The following is a 20704-nucleotide window of genomic DNA, read 5'->3' as shown; positions in this document are numbered from 1 at the left end:
GCAGCAGCATTAACATGGAAACTGTGAACTGCAGGGAACTTAGCCCAATTCAGGACGGCTCACTCTACTAGGTAACAGACAAGCTTTATCCGAGTTTCTCCTCCCTCTCCCCCATCTGATCCATTTGCTTGCATTTCTGAGCTCTCAGCGCTCAGGCTTCTTTTCTCCTGGGGGTGGAGACTGCTCCCAGCCTGCCAGAGCGGGGCCCTTGAGAAAAGGGTTGGTGCAGAGAGGCAGGGCTCCTCCCCAGGGTTCCACCAGCACCCCCCCCCCCCAGGATCAGCGTGGTGGTCTTTAAGAGAGAACCTCACTGACTTCCCTGCCTGTCACATCTGCTCGGAACCCCAGTCTAGCTCACTGCCCCAGGCATGCTGCGTGTCCCAGGGCTACTTCTTGTTTTCCTGGCTCCTGGTAAGTATGGTGTCTGGTTGCTCGTGGGATTTTTCTGTATTTTTTGGCCATGGCAGGGTGAGGGGGGGGAGGAATTACTATTTCCTCTTCCTCATTATGTTTTGTTGCTTTTCCCATTGCAGTCACTCAGGTATCTTCCAACTTGAAAAGCGACAAGCTATCAGTCACTAGTAAGAGAGGGGAGACTGCTTCGCTCACTTGTGAGCTTACACAAGATGCCAGCTATATCCACTGGTACAAACACCAGAAGGGGACTGCCCCCCGACGTCTTCTCTACTACGACGTCTACTACTCAAAGACTAAGTTCGATTCAGGAATCAATGAAGCAAAATACCGTGTTTATAAAGTCACAGGGAGGAGCTATACATTTGCAATCCTAAATCTGGAAGACAGTGATTCCGGGATGTACTACTGCGCTGTCTGGGAGAAGCACGTTGGTTCAGACTTCCTGTGCACTGCACTGGAAATTTGGCTTGTGGGTGCCAAGAGCAGCCCTGGTACCAACCCCTGCTTCACTTCCTGCCCCCAATTCTCTTTACTCTGAGCAAAGAGAAATCCTAGGCTTAATGCCCATTCCCCAACCTTTATATCCCACTGCCACCTCCTCCTTCCCCCCAAACAGCCACAGTTTTTCCTAAAAACAGGCCTCCACCTCCAGGCCATAGGCAAGCAGTCTGGCAGGCAGCTCTCCTAGGAGCTGGTGGAGTCCGTATAATTTTCTCTTTAGGACAGACAGGCCACCTAGGATTGATTTGTTAGGGGAAACATTTAGGAGAACAAACTGGAGAGGCTAGGTAATACTGAATCATTTATCCGATCATCATCCAGAGAAAATGGCTGGGAATGGAGCGTCTTCATTATTCAGGAATATGAAGAATGAGAAATGATGGAATGAAAACTTGGACTTCCTGAACCTCAAGCTGGTATCCAATTTCTCTTTAGGACAAACTGATATTTTTCTCACATAACCAACAAGGGCATGGTTGATGGAGTGAAAGTGTAGGCAAAAAGTGACTGTTTTAGGTAAGTCAACCATTGTATTCTACTTACACCTTTTTTTGAAGTTCAGCCCACAGCCAGAACTGTTCTGTCTTAAACAAGTAAGTAAAGCCAGAGCATCTTTCCACCTCCTTCTTTGACATGGCCAAGTGCCAAACTGGAATGAGACTTATCAGATTATCATTTGCTCAATAATTAAAATTAAAGAACACTTCAGGTGAACAATCAGACAATGAAAAGTATATATTTCAATTGAAAAGTCCTATAGGAAAGGGTTGTGGCTTTCTTAGTGGGCTAGGTTTAAGGATGTAAAATTCAAACTGAAATACAGAAATGCCAGATTCATATATATATGTATGGTCTCTTGTATATTGGATTCTCCAAATTTCTACCAGAGTCTGAGCTTTTGGAACAGTATCTCTCAGACTGTGGTCCATGAACCACCTGCATCAGAAACACCTGGACCGGAATAAAAGTGCATGTTCTGTGTGGCACTCAACACAGTGAATCTTGGAATGAATCCTGAAAATGTGCGTTTTTTGATAAACTCCACTGTTGATTCTTCTTCAAATTGATTTATAAGAACTGCTGCCCTAGCAGTAACGGATAAAGTGACATGCCTCCCTCTGAAACGGGCCAGTTCCCAGCCTGACGCAGGAAGGCAGTCTAGAACGGTGCTCATGGGCTTGCTCCCAACCCAGAAGCCCCTCCTGTCTTATTGTACCCTGGGTGCTGCCACTCTCCCAGGTCATCACATGTCTCCATGAGAACCCCAAAACACAAGTCAAAGCTTCAGGTCCTTCTCACTTCTGTGACTGCGGGGAGGAAGGAATTAGATGGTAAAAGAACCCACTTTAACTTGCCATGCTGTATCAGCAACCACAGGTTTTAACTATTTGCAGCTTTAAGAAAGCCTGAAGCATCAATATATTTTCATTTATACTTTTCCAATGGTGCTAAAACTTTGTTCTGCCCATTTGTTTCTTTGGTCCGATTTGATTTGAATTTTTGTGTATGGGCATATGGTAGCAATCTTAACGTGGAGACCCAATTTCTCCCCCAATTACCGACTAATGCATCACTGTTTTTCATTGCCACTTTGTGATAACTACCTTTCCATATGCTCACAGAGCCCTTGATGTTCTCACCCTTCTTTTCCACTCTCTGTGTCTGCTTATACAGGCCAGTTTCTCTCAGGGCCAGCTAGAGGTGGAGTCACTGTACATGACAAGAAACACAAACACATATAGGATAAACAGTATGCTACTAGACAACCCGTGCATGACTGAAAAAATCAGAGGAAATCAAAAATACTTGAAGACAATGAAAATGGGAAATCACCATAAAAAATCTGTGGTATACAGCCAAAGCAGTTCTAAGAGGGCAGTTTATAGTGATACAAGCCTATGTCAGGAGACAAGAAAAACCTCAGATAAACAGCCTAAACTTTCACCTAAAAGAACTGGAAAAAAGAACAAACAAACTCAAAGGTAAGTAGAAGGAAAGAAATAATAAAAATCAGAGCAGATATAAATAAAATAGAGACTAAAAACACAATAGAAAAGATCAATGACACTAAGAGCTGGTTATCTGAAAAAACAAACAAATTGGAAAACGTTTAGCCAAACTCATCAAGAAAAAAAGAGAGAGAACTCGAAGATATAAAATTAGACATGAAATAGAAGTTACAACTGACACCACAAAAATACAAATGGTAATTAGACATTACTACAAATAATTATATGCCAAGAAAATAGACAACTTGGAGAAATGGATAAATTCCTAGAAATGTAAAATCTCTCAACTGAATCAGAAGGAAATAGCAAATATGAATAGACTATCAGAAATGAAACTGTATCAGTAAGGAAAAACCTCCCCCAAAACAAAAGTCTAGGGCCAGACAGCTTCTCAGATGAATTCAACTTAATATTTTTAAGTTAACATCCATCCGTCTCAAAATGTTCCAAAAAACCAAAGAGGAAGGAACACTTCCCACCACATCATCAAAAAGGCTACAAACAATAAATGCTGGAGAGGATGTGGAGAAAAGGGAACCCTCTGACACTGTTGGTGGGAATGTATATTGGTGCAGCCACTATGGAGAACAGTATGGAGGTTCCTTAAAAAACTAAAACTAGAGCTACTATATGATCCATCAATTCCGCTTCTGAGTGTTTATCAGAAGAAAATGAAAACACTAAGTCGATAAAGTATCTGCACCCCATGTTCATTGTATCATTATTTACAACAGTCAAGATGTAGAAACAACCTAAGTGTCCATCAACAGATGAATAGATCAAGTATCTGTGGTATACATATACAACGGAATATTACTCAACCATAAAAATGAATGAAATATTGCCATTTGCCGAACATGGATGGCCCTAGAGATTATCATACTGAGTGAAGTAAGTCAGACAGAGAAAGACAACCATTATATGATGTCACTTACATGTGGAATCTAAAAAATAATACAAAGGAATTTATTTACAAAAGAGAAACATCCTCACAGACCTAGAAAACAAACTTATGGTTACCGAAGAGGAAAGTAGGGGGAGGGATAAATTGGGAGTATAGGATTAACAGATACACACCACTAAATATAAAATAAACAACAGGGATTTCTGTACGGCACAGGGAACTATACTCAATATCTATAATGGAAAAGAATCTGAATATAGTTATATATAAATATAGTTATATATATATATAGTTTTATATATATATATAACTGAGCCACTTTGCTGTACACCTGAAACTAATACAATATTTTAAATCAACTATACTTCAATTTTTAAAAAGTCTTTTTCCTCATTTTAAACCTCCTTAATGGTAATTTGATTTATCGCATGTGAATTCCTTAGAAGCTCTGTTAATATTTATTCACCAGCCCTTCCGTCCATCCCCACTGTCACTACCATAACCTGGGTCCTCAGATGCCTCTCGGTGGCTCATGGGGATTGTCTCTGAAACATGTCTGCTTCACTGGGACTGGCCCTCTGACCAACCCACCTTTCTGCTCTTTATCTTCCTAAAGCACAGATCTGATCATGTCACTTTTCTCCCTAAAACCTTCAGTAAGTTCTCATCATTTAATTTTTTAAAAACTATTTATTGGAAAATGTTGTAAAAAGTGAAAGGTCTCCAAATTTCTCCTTCTTAAAAATTATTAAGTAAAGATGTCTCCTACCCTCTTCCCGTTCCAAGTTTCTCTACCCAAGGACCCAGTTAGTCTCCTACTTGTTCTTTCTAGCTCACATCTCTAGATGTCTTTTTAATATAAATCTAATTTATGTGGTATTTGATAAAGAGCTATTTTCGTTCTCCCAACAGATATAATCAATAGTTCAAAGCTAGTTTTAAAATAATCTATCATTTCCCTACAATTTAACATGCTTTATCCTATTTTTACATTAACATATGCTTGGAGCATTTTCTGGAGGATTTGTGTTTCATTTATGTTTCAATATTCTTACTACATAACTAGCTCAGCCCCAATCCTTACAACATACAACAACAAAAATGTTATCTTAACTCTGATTGAAATTACAGTCAATTTATATACATGATTTTAGGAAGGATTAGCACATTTATGATACTAAGTTTTTCTTTCATGAATATGATATGTCCCTCCACTTATGCAGGTTTTTTTAAGCCAGCTGGTAAAATCCTATACTGTTTTCTTTATACAGTCTTGTATTATCTTGTAAATTTAATCAAAGATTTTATAACTCTTTACTTACTCTCTTACATTTTACTACTTAAATCCTTCACGGATCTTGAAATACAGACAACTCCTAAAGCTTCTGACAATTCTGCTCATGGTCTTGGAATAAGGAAAAACAGAGGACAAGATATCAGAAAGGAGCTGAGTAGGTATCATTCATGTCTACAATAGGTGCAAATGGTATATGACAGCCCCAAGTACTGATAACTTAGAATTCTCAATTTTTAAAAAACCCCTTTCTAAATAGGATTTTCATCCACCTCTTGTCTTCCCCCATTGTGTTGGGGTTTCTGAGCTGCTGTGAATGAACAGTTGCCCACCGTGGCCTCCTCTTACTTTCGTTCTCAGGACAGAGGCAATGATTGCTCACGGGACTTAGGCCAGGACCAGGTGGATCTGGAGTGGACATGGGGATACTCAGGGCCTGTCCTGTCTGGGTCCTGGCAGATGGGCAGCTCATCTGTATTCAGAGGAGCACTCAGCTGCTTCTGGCAATTTCTTTTTCCCCTGATCTAAGATGAGTGGTTTAAGATTACAGAAAAGCCTCCAAGAGACTTCTTTCAAAGTATCAGAGAAATGGATATTGTTTTCAAGTTTTAGTTTAAATAAGGAATCTATTATTTCAAAGGAGATAGAATTCTACACATTTCTTCCTTTTTCCTAGAAAAAATAATGTAATCCAAGGACTTATTTTCTCATCTTGCATTGCCATGGTAAAAAATCCTGCTGCCCAATGAATGGAGAACTTTTTTCGCATTTCTCAAGTACACTTGGGACGGCGTATTTGTATTTTCAGTTACTGAAGAGTTTCCTCCTTTCAGAAGTACATTCTTAAATCGCTAAAGGAGCAGCCCTGGTGTTTGTGAGAACAGACGGGCCTTTCCTTCCATGCAAACTCTGAGCAGTTTCAACAGAGCTGAACACCTGGAAATAAAAAAAGTCTTGATTCTTTGAATACTCTTCCTGGAAATTTAGAAAAGCAGGTGGTTAACTAGTTGGTGCCAATGATGTGTTCTTTTCCTGCTTTTATACTTTCATCTTTCATCAGTGTTTTCAATGATTACTCCTCCTTGGAAAGCAGATCTTTGGATCCATTTACCTGAGGAAAACTTATAAAACATCAGATGCCATGGAACCTATATTCAAGGACTTCCAAAAGAACTCAGAAGATCAAATTGCCAGTACAAAATTTTTAAACTGCTAGTCACTTCATGAAGGCAGGAGAAGGCTGAGACTATTGTAGGAGGTTTAACCACTCAGGCTGGAAGAAGGTATTTGGAGAAGGAACGAAGCTCATGGTAGCTCCCCGTGGTAAGTAATTTTCTTCTATTTTTACCTGAGTCATGAAAGACTGACAGATGCTTTTTATTTTTTATTTTACTTTATTTTTTGACCACACCTTGGGGCATGTGGGACCTTAGTTCCCCAACCAGGGATCGAACCCAGGCCCCTGGCAGTGAAAGCGCTGAGTCTTAATTGCTGGACCGTCAGGGAATTCCCTACAGATGCTTTTTAGAAAACACAATTTAGGATCCCCCTTATCTGACTGCCACATTCTTGGCCTCAGCATATGAACAGCAATTTTGCAGCTACTGGTCACTGTATATGGAAACTAAACTTCTTTGTAAATGGTGTATTCTCTTCCCTGCTTGTAAGCAGTTGAAATTTGTCTTCTAGAAAATACACACACACACACACACCAAAATAGACTCAGGCTACATATTAAAATATTCTGAGGACCCTGTCTGTTTTATTGTTTCATTTATGTTTCAATATTCTTACACCATTTTCCTGTTCTTTATTACATTAGTATAAGTTATCGGTTCAAGTTCCTTTTTTTTTGTAGACGGCATATTACCTGAGAAACACGTTTCTTAATTATCTCTTCTGTAGAGTTTGAGATAAAACACAGTGTTCCTTTCTCTCAATAGCCTGCAAAACCAATATTATTGCTTTTCATCTCATCCCTAACAGCAGTGCAAAAAAATTTTTATAGTAAATGACTATAGAACATTGATAAATCTCACTTCTTATTACTCTAGCTTCTTAGAGGTAGGCTGAGATCATCTGAAACTTAAGCTATCCCATCTCTTGTGAAATTGCCTGGATATGGACCAGTTTGTGAGCTCAATGAGCCATTTCAGCTCCAAAGTCCATGAAAAGTGTCTACATCCTCATTTGCTCTTTCATTCTCTCAGCAAATATTTATTGAATTCAGTTTCTGTGCTGGATGCTGGAGATAAAAGTGTGAACAAGACACAGACAGAACAAGTCTCAACACTCAAACAGCTTCTATTCTAGTGGGAAAGCCTTCTAGATTCTGGCTTGATTGGGCCCCGTGTTCTATGGCCCGTGGCTGCAGAGATGCAGGACGTCTTGCACTGACGAGCTTGTTTCCTTTCTTAATTGATGTAATAGTTATTACTTATAAAACCCATACCTTTTGTTTGGTGGAGGAATTTGATGAAATGGCCCCAAATCATCCCATTAAAGAGAATTTGAATATTAGTTAACATCAGCTGATATTTACTGAGGGCCAGGCACCATGATAAGTAGTTTCAGTGCCTTATCTTTTCCTCAAAGGAATCCTTTTATTCCCATTTCATAGATAAGGAAACTGAGGTTTACAGAAGTTCAGTTACTTGCCTAAAGTCACATGACTAGTTACTGTGGCAAAGTTTGGGATCCCATAGAGACTTGCCTATTCCAGAAGTACATGGTCTGGACCATTATGTGATATTAGAAACATAAAGTCATGTTTTTATATCCTGAATATTTACTCTTCTGTAGCCTGACCTGGATTCTTTAATTAATTACTTTATTGGTAATAGCTCATACTTTGTATTGCTACTCATACGTGAAAGCAATGCTTTTGCTTTGAATCATGGCACTGAAATGACCTCTCTTTTCCCCCAAAAGATCATGTAAGTCATATTGAATATGCATTTATTAAATATTCAGAATATGTGTCAGTTCTATCTCAAAACAAAAGAACTGAATAAAAAAAGAAATAAGAAAGCAGGAAAAAAATGTAGTGGAATACATAGTTTTTATTAACTGATAAAATAGCACACCAAATTTTCAAATATGATATGTTTTTCCAACCATAAAATTATAAAAGAACTTCAATGCAGGAGTCTTTAGGAGGAAAGTGAGGTAAAAAGGGACATTACCTTCAACATTCATTTTATAAAATGGAAGAAATGGTCTTTAAACAAATTCATCTATACTCCCAGTGCATCAATGCTATGGGCACCAACATTTAATGTCATTCACAGATGGCGACCCTCAGCACATAAGGTCAGGCAGGCAATGTTTTAGTGATTCAATGTGACAATAGGAGGATTTGAGGACCAGGCATCCTCATTTGGACCAGGCCATTTCTCTAATCATTCTGTCTTAAGGCCCACTGCCCAGAGTTGCAAGCTGAACTTTGGACATAAGCTGGATAGAAGTCAGTTTGAGGCTGAAATTTCTGGTAAAATCTTGGGATGCCAATAGATTGTGCTTTTGATTGGGAAAAAAGCCATTTGTTTTGGACAACCCAAGTGAAGAAGTTCTGTATACTGACTACATCCATTAGGCTTTAGCCAACGTTCCCTTTGATTTTCTTAACCCTGGAAATGAAGCAAATAAGATGAAACAAATGACTGCCTATTATCTGGGTGTATGAAAATCTGTGATGACAGCTTTGAGAATTCCAGACATATCAGAGCACAGAGGAATGCAAACAAGTCATCAGTTGCCACAGATCTAACTGTAAACCTCAAATGGTGAATTCCTATCATGGTAGGCCAGGTTTGGTCCCATGATATTAAAATGTCATGTTGGACCACATGATTATCACAAATAAAAATGCTAATAATAATGCTAATGATAATATAGTAATATTCGTAATCTCTTATCTCCATATAATTTTTATTCAAATCACTTTTCAGATCTTGTTTCATTTTGGTCTCACCGCAGCACTGATAAGGATCTTCAATTGACTTAACACTAACATCATTGTTTTCAAATAAATAAAGCACCTAAGGCTTTAGTTTACTTGATTTGCTCAACTACAGAACTTGTTAGGAGCAAAATGAACCGGGACCAGAAACCTGGTCTCTTGAATTTCAAGTCATCATAGTTCTACTAGAATTTGAAGAAATCAGAGAAGCTAAATTAGTCTAAGGTTTTTGATACTGGTTGAATCACTGTGGAATAATTATATAAAAATCTTCAATGTTGGAACAAAACTTGTTGTCACAGGTAGGTACCAGAGAATGCAATTTTTTTCAAGGTAATAGAGGGAAGGCAAGAAACAATTAAATGGGAATGATAGTTACAAAAAATGAGAATGGGGATGGGGATTAGATGTAGAAATTTAGGAGAGATTTTAAAACAAATCCATATAGTAACAGACAGCATAGACAACATTGTGCAAATATTGTAATAGGATTTGTCTTGTGTACATGTGGACTTCTATAAAGGGCTCGTGTATAATGTGCATAGTCATGATGACTGTGTTTGGCCCAAGGCTGAAGTCTGTTATTCCAGGTAAGTTTTGTGAATTGACAGGTTTCCTTTTCTGATGCTGAAGGGGTGTTTTCAAAGAACCTGGGCTTTGGAGTCAGGCTGACCTGGAGCTTCCGATCCACCACTAACTACTTGTGTGAACGTGGAGGTGATTCTCTGGCCTCGGTCTCCCAATCCCTAAAATGGGATAACAGTATATATCCAGCAGGGGTTGTATGAGAATTGAATGAGGTAGTGTGAATAAGGTACTTAGCACATTGTCTAACACATCCTAGGTGCTGGGTAGGTGCATCTACACTCTATTCAAATGTAAAGGGAAAATTGCCTCCGAAAGGAAAAGTTGTTTGCAGCTAAAACTATTGACTGAACTGAAATTCTTCAGAGGATGCATCTGCACTTCCAACTCCTCAAATGGAAAATTATCTTACTGTCCACTCATACACACACAAAATTGAATTGGGAGGTATTTGTATCTCTTTAGCAGACTTTTGCCTACTTGGCAAGAAAAATGAGATTCAAATGTGTTTATTTTTTTATATTGATATATCTTATTGTCCTATGTGCTTTAAATCTTAATCCTTTAACTTAATTGATATCATTTCTAAAAACAACATTTATTGGCTCTAAAATATATAGCCAATAAGCTTGGGCTTCATGCTCATATTTATCAGAAAAATAGTTTGAATTTATAAAGAAAATGATCAAGAAGTAAAGTCAATTAAATATAGGTAGAAATGTCATGAATTTGAAAATCTTATTTAAATATGAAATAGTTCTAATTATTTAATTTATAAAAGAAAAATGAGAAGGAAAAAAGAGAGAACACGTAAATCACTACCAACAAAGTATATGGTTGGCCAAATACACAGTGTCTTGCTAATATAATGAATAAAATACTACTGGCATGAAAAGCAAGATGTATAAAATTAAAATAAGCACATTATGACCCAACTATATTTACAGCATGAGTCAAAAATCAACACTGTTTCATTACAGATTTAGTAGAAAAATCAGGAACTTTGTTGCACAGGCAGAAATTCTCAAGAATTTTTTTCTTTTCTTTTCAAATGAGAAGTGCAATTTTTCTTTTCTTAAGATATTACCCAGTGAGTAATAAAACTAACTCCAATAAGAGAATATTAATTATTTGCTTTTCAATTGGAAACCAAATTGCAAAGGGTTCTAACATTTATCATTTCAACTATTTGATTAGCCATAAAGTTTACATTCCAGCATTCAAGTGATATGCCTTTGTACACATATGATGTTCTATTATATATTTTGACATTTTGCCCGTTAGAAACTTGGGAACCATAACTTTTAACATTGTTCTAATTATATATACACTTTATTCAGCAGGTGAAAAAAGAGAAAATAGTGGTGCTCTAAAGCAGTTCAGCAGCCTTATAGGGAAGAGTCAAATTATGGGGGAGATGCTGAGAGTCAAAATATTGTGTATTATTACTCAAGCTAAAACCTCAGAGGAAATTCCAAAATAAAATGTGTTTTTGGTGAAAATTTTCCGAATTGAGACAAAATTCTAAGTGCATTACTTGATAAGTTTAGTATAAGAGCATTTCTGAAAATAATACATTTTTAAAATGTAAGTATAGTTGATTTACAATGTTGTGTTAGTTTCAGGTGTACAGCAAAGTGATTCAGTTATATATATATATCTGTTTATGTGTGTATTCTTTTTCAGGTTCTTTTCCATTATAGGTTATTACAAGATATTGAATATAGTTCTCTGTGCTATACAGTAGGTCCTTGTTGTTTATCTATTTTATTTATAGTAGTGTGTATCTGTTAATCCCAAAATAACACATTTTTAATAGAAGTTTTGGAAATATTGCTATTTTGCTTCTACATTCAAGACATTATAAATAATGTACTGCTCTACTCAAAAATCTGGAGTGGTTCAGATGTAAAATTGAGAGGTTATAAAAAATTAGAAATAAAGAGAATTCCATCACTTCAGAATTGGGCATGGGATCCATGTTTGGAGCAAAAAGTTCAACTTCATAGATTGTCAAGTACACATGGATGCTGATTCCCATTTTAAAAAGTAGCTGTATATATATTTTTAAAAATGATAAATTTTCTCTTGGTATTTATTTTTGTGGGAAATAAAATAAATATGGTGCATTCCAGAATCAGTTCAGTGAAGAATGAGATTCCACAGAGTTGCAAAACATGAGAATGTGTCATTCGGTCAAAGAGAGCATAAGTTACAAAACACAGGATGGGAAAGGGAAGTAGTTTAGAACCCACCAAATATTCTCACCGTTAGAGAAACCATCAGAGTTACCTGGTCTCCTCTTCCACCCCCATTCCCACCACCCATCCATCCACTTTAAAACAGGCTCCACTATGATAGAGCAAAAGAGCTTTTAAAAAATAAATGTGTTCATGAATGTTGAAAACCTTGATATGGTACACTTAAAAGCCATACCCCATCTTTGCATATGGAGAAAAAATGAAGGCCAAGGTGTAATCCCGCTCTGCTACTTAATAGCAATGACTTTGGGCAAGTTACATTAAGTCTTGAACTTCTCTTCCCATTGAAAATAAGAACAATAATAAGCACCTAACAACTTGGATGAAAGTTGGATGAAAGGCCATGGTGAGCACTAGCTCAGTGGTAGCCTTTCTTCCTTTTACTGCTTGCTAGGTTTTTCCAAACCACACAATGCTCGTGTTTCTCTAATAATTCTTTTTAATTACTATTTCATTTGCCTCCACAGACAGAAACCTTGCTGCAGACATTTCCCCCAAGCCCACTATTTTTCTTCCTTCAATTGCTGAAATCAACCACCATAAGACTGGAACATATCTTAGTCTTCTGGAGAAATTCTTCCCTGATGTTATTAATGTTTATTGGAAAGAAAAGAATGGCAACAGAGTTCTGCCATCCCAGCAGGGAAATACCATGAAGACCGCTGACACGTACATGCAGTTCAGCTGGCTGACCGTGGCTGAAAACTCAGTAGATAAAGAACACATATGTGTTGTCAGACACGAGAAAAATAGAGGAGGAGCAGAACAAGAGATTCTTTTTCCTTCAGTAAATGAAGGTATGTGACGGTAAATGTAAATATAACCTCCCAGAACACTGTTTTTCAAATAAAATACCCCACCTTTTCTGTTAAGCATTAATGAAAAACAAATATAATTTTTTATAAAATATTTCATTTAATGGTAGCATAAATGTCCTGCTATCCCCCCATAGAATTAAAATGGGATAGGCTTTGAAACATAAAAAAGAGAAAAAATTTTTACTTAACTTTTCTCAGGCTCAGTTTCATCTTCCAAAATATTAAGGTCATAATGATGCTTCTTAGAGTTGTTGTACGGATTAAATGAAACAACATACGTGAAAGCATCTAGCAACTTAGCACACAGCAAATGAGCAAAAGCAAACTCCACTGTAGATGATCTTGGTTGATCAGGAAATAAGAACAATTATACAGATTGCAGGAATGCTCTGCTCAGCAAGCAAAGTCACTCTCACTTCAATCCTGCTTTACTCAAGGTACAGTCCCAAAACAATGAGTTATTAAATGACAAAATGGTGTTTGTAAGAGGAAGCCAGATTGCAGCTCAACAAAAAAGTAGAATAATTTGACCACTGAGCTTTTGTTATGGTCTTGGGTTTTGACGTTTGTATTTTACATATCACTGTGAGGTAAAATTTTGTAATTAAAGATTGGGTGAGGCTAAAGTGTACAGACATAATCCCATTCTACATAATGAATATATTTCTTGCCATTGGTAAATGTCTCTCAAGAAACTTTTATTGCAGCCCTAGCACGTGCCGGGCCTGGAGGGATATGTGGATGAACACACTCTGGTGAATTACTGTCCCAGGAGGGTGCACTACAGTAAAGAGAATATACTCACTTCCTAATCACTCAGGGCCACTCGTGATTTAGGCATGATGTCCCAAAGGAGTCCCTTTGATGCAGACGCTGTATATATCCATGCAGAGGGCTGGATGTGTCTTCATAACTCACTGGACTCGGGACTTAAAGTCCTGAGTATTCACCTAACAGACCAAAGGCCCCAGAGTGCCCATTGGAAGGAATCATTTTGTGCTTTTCCCTGTGGTTAGGAAGCCCTTTTTAAGCAGTGGGAAACAAGCACATAAAATGTGCAGAGACTTTTGCTGTGCAGCAGTCCGAATTTCTGAAGCAAGTCTTTATCTTTTCTGATTCTTAGTTTGTCCAATGATCAAATTAGGTTTGAACACTTACCTTGGCCTTTTCCTGGGGCTGCAAGGAAGAGCAAATGAAATAACATCAGAGAAAACGCTTGTTTTCCAAAGCATGACATGGAGGTATTTATTCTTATATTCATCCTAGCTATTTATATCCTTTCCTAAAACTAATTAAAAGTAAGATTACAAAAACAGCCCTAAATTTTAATTTCTACTCTAAGAAATAGAGAGGAAGCAAATTTGCTAAGTGCAGTTTAATGTAACCACGGCCCTGAGTGTCCTATTAGGTTTTTTTTGTGTGTGTGTATTTTTTTTTTAACATCTTTATTGGAGTATAATTGCTTTACAATGGTGTGTTAGTTTCTACTTTATAACAAAGTGAATCAGCTATACATATACATATATCCCCATATCTCCTCCCTCTTGCGTCTCCCTCCCACCCTCCCTATCCCACCCCTCTAGGTGGTCACAAAGCACCGAGCTGACCTCCCTATGCTATGTGGCTGCTTCCCACTACCTATTGGTTTCACATTTGGTAATGCATATATGTCCATGCCACTCTCTCACTTCATCCCAGTTTACCCTTCCCCCTCTCCGTGTCCTCAAGTCCATCCTCTATGTTTGCGTCTTTATTCCTGTCCTGCCCCTAGGTTCATCAGACCATTTCTTTTTTTTAGATTCCATATATGTGTGTTAGCGTATGGTATTTGTTTTTCTCTTTCTGACTTACTTCACTCTGTATGACAGTCTCTGGGTCCATCCACCTCACTACAAATAACTCAATTTCGTTTCGTTTTATGGCTGAGTAATATTCCATTGTATATATGTGCCACATCTTCTTTATCCATTCCTCTGTCGATGGACACTTAGGTTGATTCCACGTCCTGGCTATTGTAAATAGAGCTGCAGTGAACATTGTGCTACATGACTCTTTTTGAATTATGGTTTTCTCAGGGTATATGCCCAGTAGTGGGATTGCTGGATCATATGGTAATTCTATTTTTAGTTTTTTAAGGAACCTCCATACAGTTCTCCATAGTGGCTGTATCAATTTACACTCCTACCAACAGTGCAAGAGGGTTCCCATTTCTCCACACCCTCTCCAGCATTTATTGTTTGTAGATTTTTTGATGATGGCCACTCTGTCTGGTGTGAGGTGATATCTCATTGTAGTTTTGATTTGCATTTCTCTTCCTATTAGGTTTTGCTTCTTCTAGTGATCAGGAAAAAATAAGTATAGTAACTTTCACTGTGACGATTACCATATTGGAGAGAAGTTCCAGTTCATAACGTGTTTCACCTGACACAATTTCTGAAACAAATGCCTTCCAGGGGGTTCTAATGGCAATAAAGCTAACGAGGGCATTTCTGTTAATGTCATTGTACAGCAAATTGCTAATGCTGTTTCTTGGAAGTTTTTTGGTTTTTGATAAAAGCTAAGAATATAACATGGAAGCACGAATGAAATGATTTTGAAGAGAAACAAAGCTCATCTGATCCTAGTTTTTGAGAAAGAGAACTTAAACACATAGAGTTTATTATAAAAATTGTTTCTACTTCAATCAATGCATGGTAATAAGAGGTTTATCTTTTAGTGAATAAAGTCACTGTAAGGAAAAGAAAGAGACTTTTAATACACATTAAAGTCAGTCCTTGAGGATGTTTTAACATCTAAACATGACTGTACTAATATTTTCATTCTTGGGATTTACTCCAAAGCCTTTATACCTCAAACCAATTTTTTAGAGCATATTGAAAAAAGATCTCATTGAGGGCATAAAATGGTATACCAGAACCAAATCCATATGGACAAGAACACATCAGGAGAAAAAGGATAATCCAAAACAACCATTGTGTCTTTGTTTCCCTCCATCCAACAGTCTGTTATCGTTTAAAAAAATTTTTTGTACTTGTATGATGTCTTTTTTTTTTTTTTTACATTATTCATGAATAAAACTCTCACCTCAGGTTTTATAGAGTCAGAGAACTATAAATGTGATTTGGCCTATTTTTATAACCCTGGAAAGGATTGCACTGAAATACTGAGCTCCTGCAATAAAAAGGTCATTGATAAGAATAATTAATATATCTGGAAGAGAAGATGTTTTTAGTGTCCACAGTGATGAAATTATGTTGTTTTTCTATAGACTTATTTCTCTCTCTTTCTATGGATTATTTTTGCAAAGTACTTTCCACGTGCTCTGTCTCATTTAATCCCCCAGGATGATCCTTTGAATGCTGACTCTGTCATCACTGGTATCATTGGTATGACTCTCTGCCAGTTACTTACCCCCTAATTCTTATTTCCTCTTTTGTAACATGGAACCCTGCAAAATACAACTCACTTCAATGTCACTGGAGGATTAAAGAAGATAATGCATGTGAAGTACTTAAGCGAGTGCCTGACTCGGTTATAGTCACCCACTAGCTATTAGCCTTATTGTTTTAATTATGCCCATAAACACCACAACTGCAGAAAATCATGTGCATGAGTTGGGGATACTGGGAAACACGTAATTTGGAAAGGTGTGGCTGCTTTCCTTTGCTTAGATGGGAAATTTGCCTGAGCCAGACTCCTTCAAATGTGGGATTCTCTTTTGGATTCTAGGATTGGATGAATTTGATTTGGTAGCAACTCTTCATGTCGGCAGTGTGTGCTGAAGATGTAGAGCAGCCGCTTTTTCTGATGATTTGTCTTTGCAACAAGTATTTCTTGAACACCTACTTTGTAGCAGGCACTGTGCTAGGAGCTATGAATACAGAAGGAAAATAAGATGGCCTTGGGTATTACCCTCCAGTCACGATAAAAAGAAAAATCTACCCTTCATGAACTTCAACATTTTCATGTGTAGAAAACCATATGTGGATTAAATCTATGAATTACATAGAATCAGACTATTTTTGGAATTGTAGGGCTCACATTTTTAATGACTATCTGTCAAGAGATTTTATATATATATATACATATAAATGTTACAATCCACATGTGTAAACACACACACACACTGTCAAATAATGGGCATGAATAATTGACTAATACTTGTTCTCATTTCTTGTAGTTGTCACCTCAGCTGTCCCTTCTACTGAGTCTCCAAATGATTGTTTGAATGATGAAAGCAGTAAGTTTTTGCACACGTCTGCCTTTATGTCATGCTTCAGTCTTTTTTTCTCCCTGATCTATTTACCTTTTGAACTTCTCTGGCTTAAAGTAGAAAAGACCAATTATCTGGAATTGTGGGGCTCATCATTGTCATTGTTTTAATGACTATCTCTACTGTCTCTCTGTCAGTAAATTACATATATATATACATACATATACACACAGTGAAATAATGGGCATGGACAATGGATTAATACTTGCTTCCGTTTCTTCTAGAAGTCACTGGTACTGATTCTACAAAAGCTTGTCTGAAAGATAAAAGTGGTAAGTTTTTGCCTATGTTTGCCTTTACGACATCCTACAGAATTTTTTTCCTCCTGATCAAACTACCTTTTGAACTTCCCTATCTAATGGTAGGAAAAACCAATTATTCCTGGAATTGTGGGGTTCACATTTTTAATCAGTATCTCTCCTGTCTCTGTCAGCAGATTTTATATTATATATACATATATATTAACACACATACATATACACGTATGTGTCACTGTCCAATAAGAGGTATGAACAATTGACTAACACTTGCTCTCCTTTCTTCTAGAAGTCACTGTTACTAATTCTACTAAAGCTTGTCTGAAAGATGAAAACAGTAAGTTTTGTATATATTTGCCTTTATGTTATGCTACAGCACTTTTTCCCACTGGATAAACTTAACTGTTGAACTTTCTTGGTTTAAGGTAGAAAGCCAGAATATCTGGATATTACAGAATAGACTGCATAATATTTTAAGTAAATCCATCATTCCCTAAGAGTCATCTTAACACATTAAATGCTGGTTGTGGTGTGAGATGACTCTAAGTTAGAGAATGCAGTGATAGGCTCCGAATTATTTCAGCAGTGGGCTTCACTCAGTTGTGTAGTTTTTGTTTGTAGTGACTGAAGAAATGTGATATCAAGTTGCTTCTAGACTTTTTTTTAAGTTTTAGCCCTTGCAGGTAACTAATACATGAACTGACACTTACCGAGAGCTTCATATACACAAGGTGTTGTGCTGTGTCTTGCCTGCATATTCTGTTTCCTCCTTATAATACTCCTAGGAGGTGATACAATATTTTCCCCTCACTTTACAGATGAGGGCAATGAGCTACAATTAATTAAGTCCCTTGTACGAAGCCACACAGCTCTATCTGGGGAGTCAACCCAGCCCATCTGAATCATCGGTTCATGCACTTACTCAGTTCTCTGTCCCTCCTCTAAGATATAAATATAGAGCAAGAATCCCAAAGCCAAAGCCTTGAGATAGGATGGCCCCATGGGCAGGGGTGTAAGTGCCTGGGCTTCTGACTATCACAGACTGGACTTTAACCCCAGTTCTTTAATTATTAGTTGCATGAATATGGATAAATTACTTACATTTCTGAGCAATATTGTCCTCATCTGCCAATAGGGAACAATTACACCCTCCTCAGTTACTGCAGACATAAGGTCACATACGTGGAATATCTCCCATAGGGTATCCATTTAGCTGGCACAGAATCAGTACTAGTTGGTGGCCCTTTCTCCCTACATGAAGGTTCTAAGTGAATTTAGAAGCACTGGCTCTGGCCCTGCTGGTCCCTCTTCCGTTCCCCGTACCAGGGGGCCTGGAACTCAGCTAACACCTGACCTGACTGAAGGCATTGAGTTATGAGCGCATCACCTCCTGAGATCCCTTTCCACACCAAGTGCTGGTGATTCTGGAGTTCTGGCTCTATGAAATAAAGTGTGGAAAAGGGAAATTTCCTCAGGAACGGACTCAGCCTTGTGGTTCATTCAGCAGCCAAGTCAGGCCCATGATCATTGTTGTAATTGTTTTTATTTTATTGGACTATAATTTCTTTACAATGTTGTGTTAGTTTCTGCTGTACTACAAAGTGAATCAGCTATATGTGTGTGTGTATATATATATATATATGTATATATATATATATATATATATCGCCTCCCTTTTGGGCCTCCCTCCCATCCCCCCCATCCTGCCCATCTAGGTCATCACAGAGCTTTTTGATATCATATATTTCTTGCAAAACTTCAAAGGAGAGTAAGTGCAATTATCCTATAACATCACAGCTACGATGTTAGACATTCAGGAAAGGCAAGTGAGTGAGTCATGATCTCCTAAAGTTTCAGGGATTTTGGATTCCCCACTTTCTTCTATTTTGTACAATGTTCTCTTTACTAAAACCCCCCACCCACCCACTGTGAACACAACCAGATTTCCCTGATTTGTATCCTTCGTCGGAATCTCATTGCATGCACCATGTGTAATGGCTCAGATGTTTCCAAATCAGCAATTCAACTTGATATTTATGCCTCACCTTGATGTCTGGAGATGCAGGATTACAGAGCAGCTAAGAATGTGTTCTTCAAAGTCATGATGCTGGGATTGAAATGTGGTTTCTGGTACTTCCTAAATGGATGGCATCAAGCAAATTATTTCTCTCTGTCCTCACTTTATTTGTAAAATGGGCTTGAAATTAATCATCTCATAGGCTATTTTAAAACTTAAATAAGATTAGAATTTTGCATGCAAAGCTCTCAGAATAAGGGTTTGACATTTGGTTAGTGGTTGATGACTATTACCTGTTATTATTACTCAGAGATGTGGTGGAGACAAAAAAAATGCTAAATGCTCTTTATCACACATATTGTTTCCCATTGGACTTGTTCATTAAAAACATAACCTTACTTTTTAATATTTTGGAAACTTCTGGTGAATGAGAGGTTTAGCTGAGGTTGTTGATCGACTTGAATTGCAAGCTGGATTCTGAGCTGTCCTAGTGGTGGTGGTCATGGAGGTTGTACATGTTTTCTTTGGGGTTTGGTGGCGCAGCGGTACTGCTTCCTAGTAGGTCATCAGAAATAATTAATTGTGGCCGCCCCTTCCATGAATATGTCCTAGCCTCTCAAAGGAACAGCTGAAACTAACCAAGATGACTTCTCCTAGATTCCCTGCAGCTGCAGCTCATGAACACCAGTGCCTACTACACCTACCTCCTTCTCCTCCTCAAGAGCTCGGTCTACTTTGTCATCGTCGCCTGCTGTGTGTGTAGGAGAACAGCCGTCTGCGGCCACGGGAAGAGCTTGTGACAGAGGGGACCACAAAGGGGTCACCTTTCCTTCATCATCTCTTGTCTCTGAAAGTGTCTGCTGAGGATCTAGCTGGGCTTCCTTTCTGGGTTTGGGTTATGTCAGTTCACATGCGTATTCTTCTGTGTGCCATTATTGTGTAAGGGCTTTTCAAAGCACTGGGCAAGCAGACAGTTTGACTCCGTGACAGGGAATTCTGCCATCACTCGGGGGCAGGGCCCAGGGCTGGCCCAGGGGAGCCTCTCCCACCACTGTCCCCACAACCGCACCAGCTCCTCCTGCCCCCGAGTCCTCGTGCCTCCTGAGGGCGCACAGCGGGCAGCTCCCCTCTCCTCCCTCAGTGCCTCCACCCAGACCACGGCCCCCACCCTCCCTGCCACCCACCCTGGGGCCGCCAGCTTTGCCACTTGAATCCTGTCCTTGGATTTTCATAAGAGACACAAAAAATAAAAAAAGAAATCAAAAGTCCACTTTTGTCTGTGTATTTTAATTTCATGAAATCTAACCAAGGTAAGAAACAGCATGACAACTGAGCTATCAAATCCAGCACTGGTTGTAATCATGGTCACACCGCATTTCTGAGTCTTTCCCTGAGATGCTGGTTATG

The 20704-nt window shown here is 38.2% G+C and overlaps 1 gene segment (V, D, J or C); it reads left to right on the top strand.

Moving 5' to 3' along the window:
- Positions 1-326: 326 nt before the first annotated feature.
- Positions 327-20509, top strand: LOC132371597 (T cell receptor gamma constant 2-like). The segment is given in 8 exon segments: positions 327-411; positions 534-848; positions 6398-6448; positions 12400-12729; positions 16931-16990; positions 17248-17295; positions 17570-17617; positions 19955-20509. Coding segments are annotated over 8 exon segments (1038 nt in total).
- Positions 20510-20704: the final 195 nt, after the last annotated feature.

This window comes from Balaenoptera ricei, chromosome 9 (assembly GCF_028023285.1).
Source record: "Balaenoptera ricei isolate mBalRic1 chromosome 9, mBalRic1.hap2, whole genome shotgun sequence".
Lineage (NCBI taxonomy): Eukaryota > Metazoa > Chordata > Mammalia > Artiodactyla > Balaenopteridae > Balaenoptera > Balaenoptera ricei.
This window is presented reverse-complemented; position numbering and strand designations above follow the sequence as displayed.